Source organism: Cucurbita pepo, chromosome 17 (assembly GCF_057944985.1).
Source record: "Cucurbita pepo subsp. pepo isolate OVF chromosome 17, ASM5794498v1, whole genome shotgun sequence".
NCBI lineage: Eukaryota > Viridiplantae > Streptophyta > Magnoliopsida > Cucurbitales > Cucurbitaceae > Cucurbita > Cucurbita pepo.
In genome coordinates, this window is record NC_141814.1 from 14,203,442 (window position 1) to 14,219,811 (window position 16,370).

The window sequence follows — 16,370 nt, forward strand, 5'->3', positions numbered from 1 at the left end:
TAAATATTGTATTCTTAAAATGTACAAATGTTTGCTTAAGACATTTTCCAAATGTTTGCTTAATTTGAAATACTATTTAAAAATAGGTTTTGAAAAAAGAGATGGTTACTAAATTAATGAATCCTTCCAATCTGGAAGCTTCAAAGAAGTTACGGTATGGTTTCATTTACATACTTTTGTTTTGGAAGATTCTTAAATAATCAAACTAAAGATTCTTAAATAATCAAACTAAAGATTCTCCCCAAGCATGTGCGTATCTATATCCTCTCTTATGTTTAAGAATTTGTAGGCTAAAGTTTATGTGTTATAGAGATATATTTATAGGTTACATCATATTATATATCAAAATTATGATCGGGTGTATTGGGAAGTATTTGAAGTATTAGATTTTGTTTTCCAACTTGAAGAACTACATGAATACATGTCCCAAAGTGTATTTGTGGCGCTTGTAATATAAAGTTTTGGGCCCATTTCCATTGTAGAAGATGAAATTAAGGCGGAGTGGAGAACCCGAATAAATGGCGAAGAAAGACCCCAAAATCAACATCCTAGGGGAAGACCCAACCATATAAACATTTCAACTATCGTCCCATATTTCTTGGTTTTCAAATGTTTATTCAAACTCAAGGGTAAGATTGCAATTTTTTTAAATTCAGTAAAATTTTAAATAACTGATGAACTTAGGGTTTTTTTTTTTTTTTTTTTTTTTTTTTTTTTTTTTTTTAAAGTCAAATTTGAGCAGAGAAAAGAGAACCAAATTTCTAAATTAACCCAAAAAGTGTAGTAAAAAACAATGACCAGCGACCTCATTCTCTCTCTCTCTCTCTTCTGCCTTAATTTCCAAGTAAATTGAAGTCCGAACAAACAAAATCAGTCTTATCTCTCTAAAACCCACCATTTTCCTAGAAGCTTAGAAGGTTAAAACCAGAGATACGAATACCCATTTCGTTTGTGTCCAGGAACCCTCCAAAAGAAAAAAAAAAAAAAAAAAAAAAAGTGGCCGCCATGAAAATAAAGAACAAGGGCAAAGTCCATCCATCTCCATCTTCTTCTTCTTCCTCTTCTTCCGATGGGGACTTCTTTGATGTCTTCAACTATCTTCCGGCGGCGATTTTGGCTCTGCTCACGGTTCTGACCATCGACGATCGAGAGGTTTTGGCTTTCATGATGAGAAGATCCATGGAGACGTCAACGCCGTCGTCTTCCCTATCGGAAAATAAATTTTCCAACAGAGGTTCGAAGAAATCCGGTGCTCCACGAGCCAATTCGGGTAGCGTGTGTGTTCACGCGCCGCCGTCTCTTAGTTGCTTTGACTGTTATATGAGTTACTGGAACCGATGGAACTCGTCGCCGAACGGCGAGCTGATTCATCAGGCCATTGAGGCTTTCGAAGAGCAATTGGCCAACGGGGAAAAATCCCGCAAGAACGTCAAAGGCAAGAGGAAGGACAAAATCGGCCGCCGATCATCGGAGAAGCCTGTCGATGTTGCTCCTCTGTCGCCGCCGCCGTTGCCTGAAGTTCTTCCGTTGGCGATTGATGACGGTTCTGTGGCTCCAGCGACGTCTGTGAGTGGCGGTGTTGAAGCGACAGAGGGAAGCGGAGAACTGCCACGGACTGAGGCGCGGGCTGCGATGGTGGTTGTCCCTTCGTCGCCGCCGAGCAACCACAAGGGTTTGGCCCGGAAGGTATGGCCGGACGTGTTAGGGTTATTTAATTCTCGTCTATGGAGTCTTTGGGGTCCAAATTAGAAATTCAGAAAAAAAAAAGTGAGAATATTTTGATATTTTTCCACTTCTTTTCTTTATTATTATTCTTTTTTGAGACCCAAAATGGGAGAGATTAAATTCCAATGTTATTAATATTAATAATGAAAAAAAAAGTAAGGTAGGTGTTATGTGGCAAATGGAATATATATAGGTAGGGTCCCATCTTTGATCAGCTTTTGAGAAATATGCCTTTTTTTTTTTTTTTTTAATAATAATTTTTTTAGTTCAATATGTTTGGCTGGTCAGAAAATGAGAAGGAAAAATGCATATTGAGTTTATAATAATATCTTTTTGTTAAATGGGAAGTTGGATTTTTGCTTACTAATTAAGCATTGTGATTTGGTAGAACCAATTTCTGATGGTCACCTTTCCAACCCTTCTCCCTCTCTCTCTCTCTCTCTCTCTCTCTCTCTCTCTCTCTTACTTGCAATGATGCCTCATTTATTTATTTTTATTTGTAACTTAAATGTAACTTAAATGTGAATAAGGTGTATCTTTCGTATCTTTCTTTTTAGAGCTGTGCTTGTGATTTTCTATGAGATTTATATAAGAGAGTTAATAGGGAGGGACAATCTTCATTCTGCTACAGTAGCTTATAGTCATGACAGTAAGGTGGCACATTCATGTCACAAAGGAACATCAACATAGCAAGGTTTGGTTTGTTTTTTCTTTATTTTTTTTGAATTCATAGGCTTCCAAACAAAAGTTCCAAGTGGGGAAATGACTTCACAGAAAAACTAGCTTTGTTAAACACTTTCGAACATGATGTGGGAGAAATGTTGTTCAAGAAAGGGACAAGTTTAAGGAATAAATGGATCAAAGTTGAAACTTGAAGCATATGTGCAAAGGGGTTTATCGCCTTAGTTTCACCAAAAAAAAAGTTCGGAGGGATCTTCAGGATCTTTCATCAACCATTTCAATCTAGCTTTAGAAAGCGCCTCTGGTTTAGGAGCTTTTTTAGAGTCCTTAACCTCTGCCTTCTGGTTGGTGATCATACTCCCATCCACGCCAAGATGACGGTTGTTTAGAAGCGGGATAACTCTCTTTTTGTAATCGTTTCTGAAATCTAGGTTATTGTTCCACTGTTGCATGAACTTTTCAACCTGTTTGTAATGGAAAAATCAGCTTTCAAAGGTCGTTAACAAAAACACAATAACCCCCCACCACTTCATAAACAAACAAGGGATATAGGAACAACCTGTGTTTGAGATAATTCTTGAATGGCTGCGGTATCTTTCTTCTTACCAAGTACTTGGACCTTCCGCATGAGGGAACGGTATTGGTAGTAGGAAGCATTCTAACACGAAATACCACAATATATATCAGTACAACTCAACTCACATCAAAATAAATAAATAAAAGTATTTAGAGCTTGTAATCATAGGTACCTCCTCCCCATACTGCCTCTTCAGTCTAAGAATGTTGTTGTATGCCTCGTCCTTTTTGCGATTTGCATATGTGAAGACCTTTTGTAGAGAACGTATATCTTTTTCTATCATCTTAACTTCTTTATTTACTTTCTTAACTTTGACATTTACTTCCCTCTGTCTTTCTCTTAGTTCACATGATCTATTGTTGAGTTCCTGAACCTTTCAATGTACAAAAACATCGAGATTGTTTTTAGTTCTAAGCTATATAGTCAAAGAAAGAACCCTCCTAAATTTTAGTTTTGACTCTTACTTGTTGTTGAATGGACTTTTTCGAGCCAAGGGAGTTCCACAATTTTCCATTCACTACAGCATTAGCCAATGCTGTCTCCCTAATAATTTCATGTTGCTTTTCGGCATTGAGAATGAGTTCACTACGAGCATTTTCATCGATTTTTGTATGCGCCACATAGTTGATGGACAATCGTTGTTGCAAGTGTTGAATCTGTTTATGAGAACGCAGAAGCTTAAGAGAGATGATAATTCATCAAGTAGTAATGGTCATGACATTAAAAACGACAAGTAAAATTGGATATTACAGGAGCACGGAGTTCATCCAATGTCATGCCACCATCCTTCCCTTGCATTGCATTGACTTCCCTTAACAGCTTTCTCTCGTCACCCATGTTTTTACAGCCATGTACCATCAAGAAACACAGTTTCTGGTGACACAACGATAAATAAACTGCATAAGATGAAGAAGATCGGAAGTGTTGCAAAAATACACAAGAAAGAGTTCAATTGACCATACTTGCTTATCAACTTCCCCTACCGACAAGCACGAGTTAACCGATTTCCCTCTAAATGCATTGTTTGCAAAAGTCAGTTTGTCTAGAGAGGGATACAGGAAGTCCAAACTATTTCTCTTCCATTTTAGGGCGAGTTGATAATTACCACAATTCATCCGGTTCAATTTCGAGCGCAGTGCGTCACGATCCATCTATGAACAATTATTCAGAGCTCACATAAGCAAGTGCCAAACCAGGAGACTTAACTAAAATGTTCTAAAAAGAAAAACTAGGGTTCTTTTCACATACCATCCTTTCCCTTATCTTTTGGGCCATCACAACTTGATCTCGATTGATCTTCTCAATCGTCTCTTCAGCCTTCTTAATCATGGCATCCATCTTTGGGTTCTCAATTGGCAAAACCTTGGCAAAATAAAAATGCGGACCTCGAACACGCATTTCATCGAACAATTCGCGTTCATCATCAGAATAATCTAATATCGCCACTTCACCAGCAACTTCTGATCCTTCCTCCCTCACCTTCTTCTCTTTACAATATAATTCACCTTCTTCCATGGCGCTTTTCTTTGCCTAATGCAAAAACAACTTCGAGCTAGGAAAAAACCATTGAAAAACACCGAAAGAAAATGCATCCAATTCTAAACTTACACATTAAATTTATTGTTGCAATCGAAAATTTTCATAACTACTGAAACTACAGGGGAAAAACAGAGCAAGAAAAAGAGAGAAGACGTTTGATACCTCAAAATAAAAACAACGGGTGCTACAAATGGGCCCAGTTAATGGGAGAAAATGGTAGCTGTAGTCGGATTAAATGGAACCATATCTTGATTGGTTTATATAACCATGGGAAGTGAATTTGTTAGCTCTGCATTCAACGCTTGCTCCCCACGCCAAGTTCAAATAAAATATTTTTATTTTTAATTCAACTCCCTGTTTGCCTTAAATACAGTCAACTGTTTGTTTGTTTATGTAGAAAATTTAATATAATACAATACAATAAATCTATAGCATCAATGCTCTGATTTAAACTAATTTCTAGGGGGTCGTTGCCCAAGAAACATCAATCCATCGTTCATTGTATACAAACATGTTGATATACAAAACATTGTATGGATCCATCTCAAACAGAACCCAGAATGAAGAAATGAGTCGGGAGATATTTTGTAATTTCATAGAGTTTCCAAGCTCAAATCGAAACTAAAAAATAGAAGTTAAATAAGAAAATGCCATAAAATTTAAAATTAAATTCAAATTAAGACATATAACATCAAAATTATAGACAAAATAAAATTCAATTATCAGACGGTGCTGATCTATTTGATTACAAACGGGATACATTTATAAATCAAAATATAAATGACTCAAAATACAAAGACGTACCGACCCTCCGGAACAATCCTTCTATGATCGTACAACTCTCAAACGCTTTTCCACTTTAACCGACAACCTGCGAACATGAAAAAAAAAAAAAAGAAAGGAAATAAAAACTTCTGGCCTCGTTCAAGAATCCCGTAGCACTGGCACCATGATCTTATTTTGTTTCATGATGCTGCACTAGGGAGATATTTTATCAATCACATTGAGCAGTGAAAACATAATCTAAACGTTCATGAAGTTTCTTAGAGAGATACTTTTATCAATCAACTAAGCACACATAATCCATACGAACATTGATATGAATCTAGCATACAAATTTAACCTGCAATTTCAAATATGGCTATTAAGTCCAAAGTTTGTAAAAGGTTGGAACAATAAAGTTTGGGAGTAAATAATTATATTAGGTAAAGTTTTGAGAATATTTAGGTTGAAGAGTAGGTTGGATGTATAACTGTCCATGCAAAATCAAGAGTGTGTATATATTACTATCAACACCGATGTAACATGAAATCTAACTTCCAGCATGTGCAAACTTGCGAGACCATTACCAGCGCACCAACTGTGGTGTAACCTTTTAGTATTTAGGATGTTAGGTAAACTTAGAATGAACTGTAACTATTTTTGGCATGAAGCAAAGAAAAGAGAGAGAGAGATTTGAAAAGGTATGAGTGGGAATGCAGATAAAGAAGTAGTTGATTTTGCGTGTGGAAAAAGTAGGCATTATAATGTTATTAGACATGCAAACAACTACTGATATGAATTTGTTTATGATAAACGTGGGCAGTGGCCACACATGAACTTTTCAATTTCTTTATAATAGGGGTTACTCATTACAACAACCACAAAATTAATTTAGGTTCAATAATAAAATAGGTTACTAGGTATTTTAATGAGGAAAAATTATACAAAAAAGAATAAGAGACTGTAATTAGAATTTGAAGAAATGGTAAAAAAAAGGAAAGAAAAAAAGTAAGACAACCCTGTTCCTTGTGTGGAAACCAACCAAATTTGAAACGTGGATGTGTAAGAGGCAGCTCTCTCCCCAATTGACTCGCTCTTCTTCCTCTTCTCTATAAATTCATTCTTCATTCTCCATTTTCATCTCAACGCTTCCCCATCTTTTCCTCTTCTCTCTCTCTCTCTCTCTCTCTCTCTCTCTGCCATTTCCCTTTTCCTTCACCAATCTTTCAGGTACCCCCTTTCTTCTTCTACTATTCCCCCCCTTTCCATTTTTTAGTTTCCTTATTCTCATCTTCTTTGCTTTTATGCGTTTTTGTTAGATATGTCCACTGCTGAGAATGCCAACGGTGATAAGAACCGAGCTCCCAAGTTGAATGAGAGGATTCTTTCGTCTCTGTCTAGAAGATCGGTTGCTGCACATCCATGGCATGATCTTGAGATTGGTACCTTCACCTTCACCTTCACCTTCACCTTCACCTTTTTGTTCCACCCTTGTTCATTGTGATTATACACATGATTCTCATGCTTGTTTTCTCTCTTTTTCTGTGCAGGACCTGATGCTCCCAAGATTTTCAACTGTGTATGATTTTCCCTCACCCTTTTATCTTCAAAATTGATGGAAATTTGTGCATTGAGGCCATGAATTTGAAACAACCATACTAGAGTTGTTTGGGACTCATTTTCACTTCATTCATTGAACAACACAGGTTGTTGAGATTACAAAGGGAAGCAAGGTTAAATATGAACTTGACAAGAAGACTGGGCTGATCAAGGTATTCAAACTATTTTAATCTTTGATCATAATAAATATCTTTCCACTTTATGTTCTAAAACTTGAAATTAATGCTTTGGATCTGAAGAATGTTACTACGCCATCCATATCACTTTGACTCTCTGTCCATAATGAACAGGTTGATAGGATTCTGTATTCATCAGTGGTGTATCCTCATAATTATGGCTTCATCCCCCGCACACTATGCGAAGACAACGATCCTATGGATGTTCTAGTTCTTATGCAGGTTTGTTTTTTATTCATTCATTATTCACTCAACATTACTTTGTTTCCTGCCTGCAGCAGGGTTTAGCTCGATTGCCCGTGAGGATTTAGAAAAAAGTGGCATTGTTTTTTTGTTGGTATAGGAACCAGTTCTTCCTGGGTGTTTCCTCCGAGCCAAGGCCATCGGACTCATGCCCATGATTGACCAGGTAATTTTGAAGCAATGAAAAGAAACAAAGCCTAATTTAGGGGAATAATATAAAGTTGTTGGTTTTGATTTGAACCAGGGAGAGAAAGATGATAAGATCATTGCAGTGTGTGCTGATGATCCTGAATACAAGCATTACAATGACATCAAGGAGCTTGCCCCCCACCGTCTCTCTGAGATTCGCCGCTTCTTTGAAGACTGTATCCTTTCAAACTCTCTTTGTGTGTGGACCAATTCAGCAATTGAGAAGATATTATGTGTCTTAACTCTACTGAATCACAGATAAAAAGAACGAAAACAAGGAGGTGGCAGTTAACGATTTCTTACCTTCAGGAGTTGCTCTTGAAGCTATCCAGTACTCAATGCAAGTGTTTCAGTCAGATCCAATGAATTCTACATTCTAGTTTCATTGCAATCTTTGTTTTTACAAGATTTTGAATTGAATAATTTGCAGGGATCTCTACGCCGAGTACATTCTGCACACCCTGAGGCGATAGACCAATGCAATTTATCCCACCCGAGCACCTTAATAAAACCCGGTCGTACCCATATTATTTTTTTTTGTTTTTGTTTTTGTTTTTGTTTTGCTTTATCAATTTTATGAATATATTGGATGAGTTCTCAATAGTCTATTAAAAAAATTTGTTCAACTTATAATGTCTCTGTTTCTTCGCTTACATCAGTTTTTTGAACGCTAGGAATCCAAATAGCACACACTTGAATGACACAGTTGCCGTAGATGTGTATGTATGTGATACCAAACACGTGCAACAAACACGAAAGGAGAAAAATAATAATAATTTATGGTTTTGTATTAATGATAAAAGAAATAATTGAAATGTGTAAAGGAAAAAGGAAAAGAGAAAGAAAATAATTGAAAGGGAAACAAAAAAGAGAGTAAAAAAAAAAAAGAAAAAAGAAAAAAAAGATCATATAAATAGAATAAATGGGCCAATATAATAAATAGTGTTTTGAGTGGCCATGCTGGGTGTACCGTGATCTGAATAAATGAAGAGAGAGAGAGAGAGAGAGAGAGATGAAAATAGGTAAGGACGTGGGCCCCCAGTCTCTTAAGACTTTTTTTGTCCGTATAAAAAGAGGGGATGTGGGTGGCAGGCAGGTAGCAGGAAGCGGCACCGTTTTGCTAACCTCTCTGGGCCTACTCTTTCATCATCCACATATCTCATTATTAATACTTTTATAACAAACATGCTACCTCTAATACCTTATTACACTTTTCTTTCTTTCTCAATGTAATGTTGTAATGTACCTATCAATTAATCTTCCTTTTTCATTCTTTTCTTGTTTATTTTATATATATTTTCATAAATAGTTTTTAATGTAAACTAAAATAGTCTCCCTCGCATTGTAGTATATAAAACCGACCCATACCATATATGTACTTTGCCAAAATGAAAAACTAATAATAATTTTTTTTTTTTCAAGACAGAGATTACTATTAGCATGGGCATCACATTGAGTAATTTAAATTATTGTAAAAGTTTCTCTCAATTCCAAACCTTTTTTTCTGCTTCATTATTATACGAACAGTAGATACAGAGCCTAGCTTTCGGCTTTACAAAAAGGGTCTGTCACAAAATTTATGACTTCACTCCCCCTCTTTCTCTTTGGTCAACCCTTATTGTTTGCTTCTTATCTTCTGCATCCACTAAAACAGCCTAATATATAATAACAACAACAATAATAATACTATTTTTCCTTTCTTCTCCCATCATTTGTTTGCTTTCTTTTACTTCTTTACGTTTTCCACAAATTTTTAACTAAAAATAAATACTCATATCATCTTCTGCTATCACTTTCATATACATTATTTTATTTTATGTATATCACTTTCATGTACATCAAATCCTAAAGTATGCATCACTCTGTTGCACCCTAGAAACGATTTTTATATGCATTGGCTCTACATTAATCACTTTTATTGTACTTATAGTCCTTGAAAGTGCATCCCTTTCGTGCAGTCAAATTTTATAAAAAAAAAGAAGGGAACTTCTATGAACATGCATAAAGTTCTACAGGTAAGATATTAATTTAATAACATGATCTAGCATGCACAACATTTTTACTTTATTTTTCAAACAATCATATAAAAATTTCACCATTTCAATATAAATTAGTTAGAATCCTAAACATGAAGGAGTTTAAATGGCTAAATTCAATTCTGGAGTAGTTTAAACGGAAACTACCAGCGTTCGAAGCTGTTAGTTACCTACCGAAAATCTTGAAGAGAGATCGAAATTAAAATCCAGCTTAGACTGCTACTCTGTTGGAGACCGAGGATGCCAAAATGGAACAAAATTGGGCGTGGGTTAGGTTTCCATCCAAGTTTGTGGTTGAAATAATATTTTAATAATGCACACTAGAATACAACTTAATAATAGTAATAATTTAGAAATAAGTATTTTAAAAGTCAATGAGTACAGCAACAATGTTCCAATTAAATCTGTTGGGATGCCGTCCGCAAATGGAATCCTTAATTTCCTACCAATTAGGTTTTGAATTTTTTTAGTTCTACTGGGGAACCCAAATGTTGGATATATTATAACTCTTTAAACTGTTTCAATATGTATGGTTTCAATATGTATGGTTTCAATATGTATGGTTTCACCATGTATGAATTGATATGAACATATGACTTCTCAATTCAAAATATATGTGCTAATTCCTTAAAAAGCTATTCTCAAATTAAGTTTTTAAGTGGAGTAATTATAGTTTTAATATTTCTAAAATGTAGGACCCAAATAAAATCAACCTTAAAGTTTAAATCCCAACTATTATTTCATTGTTTGTAAGATTTAGATCTCTCTCTAGATTTATTAATTCATTATGGTACACCCACATTTAGTCTTATCTACAATTTATTACATTTATCTAGTTAACAAATGATTCATTTAAGGCTTAACTAATTTCGCTTCTACTCTCTCCAGCCCTTTAATTTTCAAATACATCATCTCCTTGCCTTTTGTGACTACATAAGATAAAGTAATACTTATCTTTCTTCCACAGTTGGTGTACTGCCCCTGCATTTTTCAACTAAATAATTAATTTCTTGACCTTTATTTTTTTGGCCAAATAGTTAAAAAGGAATTTCATAAAATTTAGTATTTGAATTGTTTGGAGAGTCCGAAAATAGTGTGAATGGGAAAGAGGGAAAAAGTAGAAACAAAAAGTAGAAACTAGTTGTGCGTAGATAAATCATAGATACACTTTTGTTTTGTGTGAGGATAAATCATATGTTTTGTATTGGAATCGATAATAATAAAAAAAAGAATTATATGTAGGTAAAGAAGAGAATAGTGGTTGTTAATCATGCCTAAACGCCTACTTCTACTCAATTACCCCTTTGTAGCATGAGGAAAGGTTTTGATTTTCACATACAACTATATTATTATTATTATTATTTTTTTTATTTTATTAGACGTGACCTAACTTGGCCAAACGAGATTAGTGATTTGCGTACCTAATTAATCACTTTCGTATGATTTTTGGTTACCTCTTAACTCTTACCACTAATTGGTTGTTAGGTAATTTTGAGTTCCTCTTACCACCATTTTATTTTATCACTTTGAAATCATTATCCATCCTGTGAAATATATATATATATATGTATATAGATAGAGAGAGAGAGAGAGATATGCGAAGTTAGTAGTTCGGAGAGAAATATATAGTTAGGAAGGAAAGTGAATGAAAAAGAGTTAATAAATGAAGTAGCTAAGGGGGGGCTATGGAGTTAAGGTAGAAGGCTATGGAAAGGGAGCATGATATTGAGGCACAGCCTGGGGGCTGGGGGACCAAATAAAAACTTAAAAAGAATCTTTTGCAGCGAGCAAGGATGATAGATAGATATATATGGAGGTGGGAGTAGGGAGAATTGGGTGCCCTTTAATTTGTGCTCTCTTTCTCTCTTTCTTTTCTTCCCCCACCCACCCGCAGGACCATTTTATCAGTTTTTCCCACAAACAATATTACATTTCAATCAATCACTCACTCACTCACTCCCCCCCCCCCCCCCCCCCCCCCCCACACAAACACACACACACACACACACAAACCCTCACACACTATCCTCTCATTCCCTTTTTTTCTAACCTTAATGCCCCTAATCTCTTCTCAAATTATCCATTTTACCATTATCCCCCTTAACCCAAAATGCTTCCTCTCTCTCTCTCTCTCTCTCTCTCTCTCTCTCTCTCTCTCAAATTTGGGGTTTAATCTCCTTTGTTCTTTTATTGATCATAAATCTCCTAGTTTGGAGAAGCTTCTTAGGAGCTAGGAAGGCTATAGGGTGTGCGTATGCAATGTATTAATCTAGTTGGGTTTAAATAAAGTAGAGAAACCACATCACACGCACATTCTCTCTCTCTCTCTTTCTGTGATTTGCGTTTGTGAGTGGAGCTCAATTTCCTCTCAAGTGTGCATCCCAATCTCAGGAATTTAGTAGCACCCAGGCAAACAAAAAAGGCAACAAAGAAATAGAGAATCAGCTTCAGTTTATTCAGTCCCCAATGGGTTTTCCTGTTTAGGGTTTACAAGGTTACCCAACAATCTCCTCCATTACCAACACTAGCGCCACAGATATGCTTCTTTTCTCCTAATTATTCGCTCTACTTCTTTTTCCACCAAACCCCCCCCATGGATTTTCTCACAAAATCAAAGCAAGAAGAAGAAGAAGAAGACGAAGAAGAAGAAGAAGAAGAAGAGGAGGAGGAGGAAGAAGAAGAAATCCCGACTGTTGCATGCGATTTCTTCACAAATTCCCACTCTCAAAACCACCACCACTGCCTTCAACACCCTCCAAATCACTCCCAAAATCAGCACCCTCCCATGGACCTGTCCCTCAGAATTGACTCCAACAACAATGGGTTTGCGGTTGAGAGAGAGCACATGTTCGACAAAGTGGTCACTCCAAGCGATGTCGGAAAATTAAACCGTCTTGTCATCCCAAAGCAACACGCCGAAAAATACTTCCCTCTCAACTCAACAACCAACGACAAGGGCCTCATCTTGAACTTCGAGGACCGTAACGGCAAACCCTGGCGCTTCCGTTACTCCTACTGGAACAGCAGCCAGAGCTACGTGATGACAAAAGGCTGGAGCCGTTTTGTCAAAGACAAGAAATTGGATGCAGGCGACGTGGTTTCCTTCCAGCGTGGCGTTGGCGATTTCGCCAAGGACCGCCTTTTCATTGACTGGCGCCACCGTTCCGACACATCTCGCCCTCACCCACTCCTCCTCCTCCTCCCACAGTCTCTTCGGTGGGCATCTGACCGCCACTTTACTACTCTCCCACCTCCGCCGCCACTGCAGCCCAGACGAACCCACCACCATCTCTATCCCAATTACGCCTTACAAATGTCAAATTTGGGGATGGGCAGTCACGGTAGTAATAATAATTCTTCCATGTATTATTTTCAACCCTCCATTTCCTCTTCTACTTCCTCCTCTCTCTATAGGATGCGGAATGGGGATGGGATTGTGGTAAATAATGAAGGCTCTTCCATGGGGATTAACAAAGGCGGCTCCGGCGGCACGACCCCCAAACGACTCCGCCTGTTTGGAGTGAATATGGAGTGTGCTGCAGCTGATGGAGAAGGAGAACATGATGTTCCAAACGGCGGCGTTTCGAGGAGAGGGAAAGAGCCCTTGTCGTTGAATTGGGATGAGTGATTGGTTGGTTTTTGTGCAACAACACAATTGAAGAGAAACGAGTACAGAAACCCCTCAAAAGAACAAGGTTTGGCAAGAAAGAAAAATGATAGTTGAAATCTGATATGGGAATCTTCCATTATATATGAAATTTCTGTTTCTCTTTTTTTTTTTTTTTTTTTTTTTTAACACATATTTTTACTCCAAAAAAGTTGACCAAATGCCATGTAAGTGGATGAAAAACAAGATACTGGATCCTCAAAACTGTTCCCCTTGGCAGCCCTTGAACTTCATTTTACTTATTTACTATTATTATTATTTTGAACTTGTTATACCCGAGATTATAGACTGTTCTTCCGTTTCATAGAATTCTATCCATGTTCTTCAAACAATTTCTTTCAACCCAATTTTTAAATGTCATGATCTCAACCTGCAACTTCTTTAGGGTGGGGCTTCAGTAACCTTGTAAACAAAACTTGCTCAACTCCACCGTTATATAATGGATTCTCCTGATCCATCTCAAATTAGTCACTAAAAAGGGACAACTTCAATAGCATATAATCGGGTGACTCTTTTACAAAAAGTCAACACAAAAAAGATTAATCTGCAAAATGCAGACAGAACCCAAGTTGGTTATACATGTGTAATTGGAACTCAAAAGTGAAACTATTGAGGTAGGGTAGGGCATATAGGTGTGGGAGGCTAGAACAAAAAGTTGGTTGGAGAAACGTCGCAAAGAGCATTGGTGGTGGTGATGGATGTTGTTGTTCCATGTGTGTCTGCTTCTATGTTTCCCTCGCACCACAAAGCTGCTACAAGAAAGAGATGAGTTGTGTGTGATTTGGAAGAGTGTTTAAAGAGGATTAAAAATAATAAAAATGGAAGAGTGGTACTGAAACCCATGGACAAAAATAATATGTAACAGATGTTGCGCAATGGCACACCTACACATACTACACACCCAGAGAGGGTGTCCTCAAAAGTATGAACACTTCTGGGGAACCTATACACCTATGCTACCCTATTATACCTCTTTTATCTCTCCCTCCCCCCAAACCTCTTTATATGCTCACACCCATCATTTGCTTTTAGGGCAAAAATCATTCCAAATCAATTTAAACCCTAAACAACCTTATAAAACGCAAACTACTTTGTCCCTAACCCTATAACGCAAACTCTCCGTTCAGTAACAACATTACAATGCTTTATTTCTACACTATATCACAATTTTATGCTTTAAACATGCTCACAATAGTTTTGTATTCAAATATTAGTAACCTATTTAGGTGGTTGAAGCTTTAAATCTTTACTCTAAACTAAACATAGATAAGTAGTAATGGAGGATATGTATCATTTTTTTTTTTAGTTTACACTATGAATTCTCAACCCACATTCTTTTATACTAAGAGAGTAGGCTTAGTCTCCCCAACACTTTATATACTCTACCATTATTATTTTAACAACTAATTAAAATATTACTAAAATTTTCGGCCATAAAACACTCCAAAACAACCTTAAAAAATGTCTTTCATGCAGCTTTATATATATATATATATATATATATATATATATATATATATATATATATTCAAATCTCATTAACGGTAAAACATGCTTAAAAAAATAGGTTTCCAAATATCAAGTTCTGACCTTCTGAAAAATTAAGTGGAAGAGATCATCACATTCTTCACATATTTTACACCCAAATTCATCGTAAACTTGGAAAGTGTTGAAATTTTCACCAGAGTAAATTGTAGAAATTGTTTCAATTAATGCCTTATAGTAGCTTTTTTTCTTTGTCCATAAATCATAGAAAAAGTATTCTCATGTATATACAATGAAAAAAAAAAGAAAAAAAAAATTTAATCTCTTCTGATAGTACAGGGTAGAAACCTAAATTTTGTTCTCTTAAGACGCTAATAAATGGCGATACAGACTTGCATTGGGTGTCCAATTTTGAAGTTATAATTTTGTTTTATAGAATAGTACACTATTTCCAAAGATTTAAAAATAATATATAATGTACCATTTTCAAATTTAATTAGTTATTATTGTTTAAATATAAACTTAAAAAGCATTATTGTTTGACGTTAAGATCGATGTAGTTAACTTTGTTTTTTTTATGTCACATTGATATAGTTACTTGGAACCATTAACCAAGCATGTAAAGAAATTAATAATTTTTCTAGAGAATTTTAAGCACAATAAATGCATGCCCATCTTTGGAAGAGTCAAGGGACTATGCAAGTATATTCATCCTTAGAGTTTGACTTTGCAGACATCTCAAACATCAAAGACATCACAGACCTCTCAGACATCAAAGACATCTCAGACCTCTCAAACATCTCAGACCTCTCAGACCACTCAAACCTCTCAGACATCTCAGACATCAAAAACATCTCAGACATATCAGACATCTCGGACATCTAAGAAATCTCAGCCATCTCAGACCTCTCAAACATCTCATACCTCTCAGACATCTCATACCTCTCAGACATCTCAGACATATTTGACATCTTAGACCTCTTAGACCTCTCAGACATCTCAGACATCTCAGATATCAAAGACATCTCAGACATTTAAGACATCTCAATCATCTCAAACATATAAGATATCTCAGACATCAAAGACATTTTAGACCTCTCTGACATCTCAGACATCACAGACCTCTCAGACCAATCAGACATCTCAAATATCTTATACATATCATACATCTCAGACATCTCAGACATCAAAGACATCAAAGACATCTCAGACATCTCAGACCTCTCAGACATCTAAAGCATCAGAGACATCTCAGACATCTCAACATCTCAGACCTCTAAGACATCTCGAACATCTTAGACATCTCAGACCTCTCAGACATCAAAGAAATCTCAGACATCTCTGACATCTCAGACATTTCAGAACTCTCAGAACTCTCAGACCTCTCAGACATATCTGACATCTCAGACCTCTTAGACATCTCAGACATCTTAGACTTCTTAGACCTCTCAGACCTCTCAGACATCTCAGATATTAAAGACATCTAAGACATCTCAAACATCCCAAACATATCAGTTATTTCAGACATCAAAGACATCTCAGACATCTCAGACCTCTCAGACATCTAAGACCTCTCAGACCAATCAGACATCTCAGATATCTTAGACATATCAAACATCTCAGACCTCTCAGACAACAAAGACATCTCAGATATCTTAGACATATCAGAC

The 16,370-nt window shown here is 36.3% G+C and overlaps 3 protein-coding genes and 1 non-coding gene across 4 annotated transcripts; 3 read left to right on the forward strand and 1 right to left on the reverse strand.

The window, feature by feature from the left end:
* Positions 1–772: 772 nt before the first annotated feature.
* Positions 773–2,119, forward strand: LOC111778855 (uncharacterized). Its single transcript, XR_015413153.1, has one exon. It is a non-coding gene; the product is annotated as an uncharacterized LOC111778855 (transcript).
* Positions 2,120–2,383: 264 nt separating this feature from the next.
* On the reverse strand, positions 2,384–4,843 carry LOC111779134 (proton pump-interactor 1). Its single transcript, XM_087118864.1, has 7 exons — positions 4,232–4,843; positions 3,946–4,134; positions 3,734–3,856; positions 3,448–3,639; positions 3,156–3,356; positions 2,966–3,064; positions 2,384–2,870 (listed from the first exon to the last, which is right to left on the reverse strand). Exons 1-7 carry the CDS (start codon positions 4,496–4,498, stop codon positions 2,634–2,636), a joined length of 1,308 nt encoding a protein of 435 aa, XP_086974990.1. The 5' UTR covers positions 4,499–4,843; the 3' UTR covers positions 2,384–2,633.
* A 1,628-nt stretch (positions 4,844–6,471) lies between these two features.
* Positions 6,472–8,126, forward strand: LOC111779101 (soluble inorganic pyrophosphatase 1). The gene is made up of 9 exons (XM_023659170.2): positions 6,472–6,514; positions 6,604–6,726; positions 6,835–6,863; positions 6,991–7,056; positions 7,195–7,302; positions 7,424–7,489; positions 7,568–7,688; positions 7,771–7,852; positions 7,943–8,126. The coding sequence occupies exons 2-9, from the start codon at positions 6,606–6,608 to the stop codon at positions 7,983–7,985; spliced, it is 636 nt and encodes a 211-aa protein (XP_023514938.2). The 5' UTR covers positions 6,472–6,514; positions 6,604–6,605; the 3' UTR covers positions 7,986–8,126.
* Positions 8,127–11,704: 3,578 nt separating this feature from the next.
* On the forward strand, positions 11,705–13,494 carry LOC111779133 (B3 domain-containing protein Os03g0120900-like). The gene has a single exon (XM_023659206.2). It carries the CDS (start codon positions 12,142–12,144, stop codon positions 13,174–13,176), a length of 1,035 nt encoding a protein of 344 aa, XP_023514974.2. The 5' UTR covers positions 11,705–12,141; the 3' UTR covers positions 13,177–13,494.
* The last annotated feature ends 2,876 nt before the right edge of the window (positions 13,495–16,370 follow it).

Bases quoted from the DNA above. Each gene is read 5' to 3' on its own strand.
- LOC111779101 (XM_023659170.2), top strand. From the start codon at position 6,606: ATGTCCACTGCTGAGAATGCCAACGGTGATAAGAACCGAGCTCCCAAG. The intron at 6,727-6,834 runs GTACCTTCACCT...TTTTCTGTGCAG, and splicing joins ATGGCATGATCTTGAGATTG to GACCTGATGCTCCCAAGATT. The intron at 7,689-7,770 runs GTATCCTTTCAA...ACTGAATCACAG, and splicing joins TCGCCGCTTCTTTGAAGACT to ATAAAAAGAACGAAAACAAG.
- LOC111779133 (XM_023659206.2), top strand. From the start codon at position 12,142: ATGGATTTTCTCACAAAATCAAAGCAAGAAGAAGAAGAAGAAGACGAA.
- LOC111779134 (XM_087118864.1), bottom strand. From the start codon at position 4,498: ATGGAAGAAGGTGAATTATATTGTAAAGAGAAGAAGGTGAGGGAGGAA. The intron at 4,135-4,231 runs GTATGTGAAAAG...AATTGTTCATAG, and splicing joins AAAAGATAAGGGAAAGGATG to ATGGATCGTGACGCACTGCG. The intron at 3,857-3,945 runs GTATGGTCAATT...TTGTGTCACCAG, and splicing joins TAGGGGAAGTTGATAAGCAA to AAACTGTGTTTCTTGATGGT.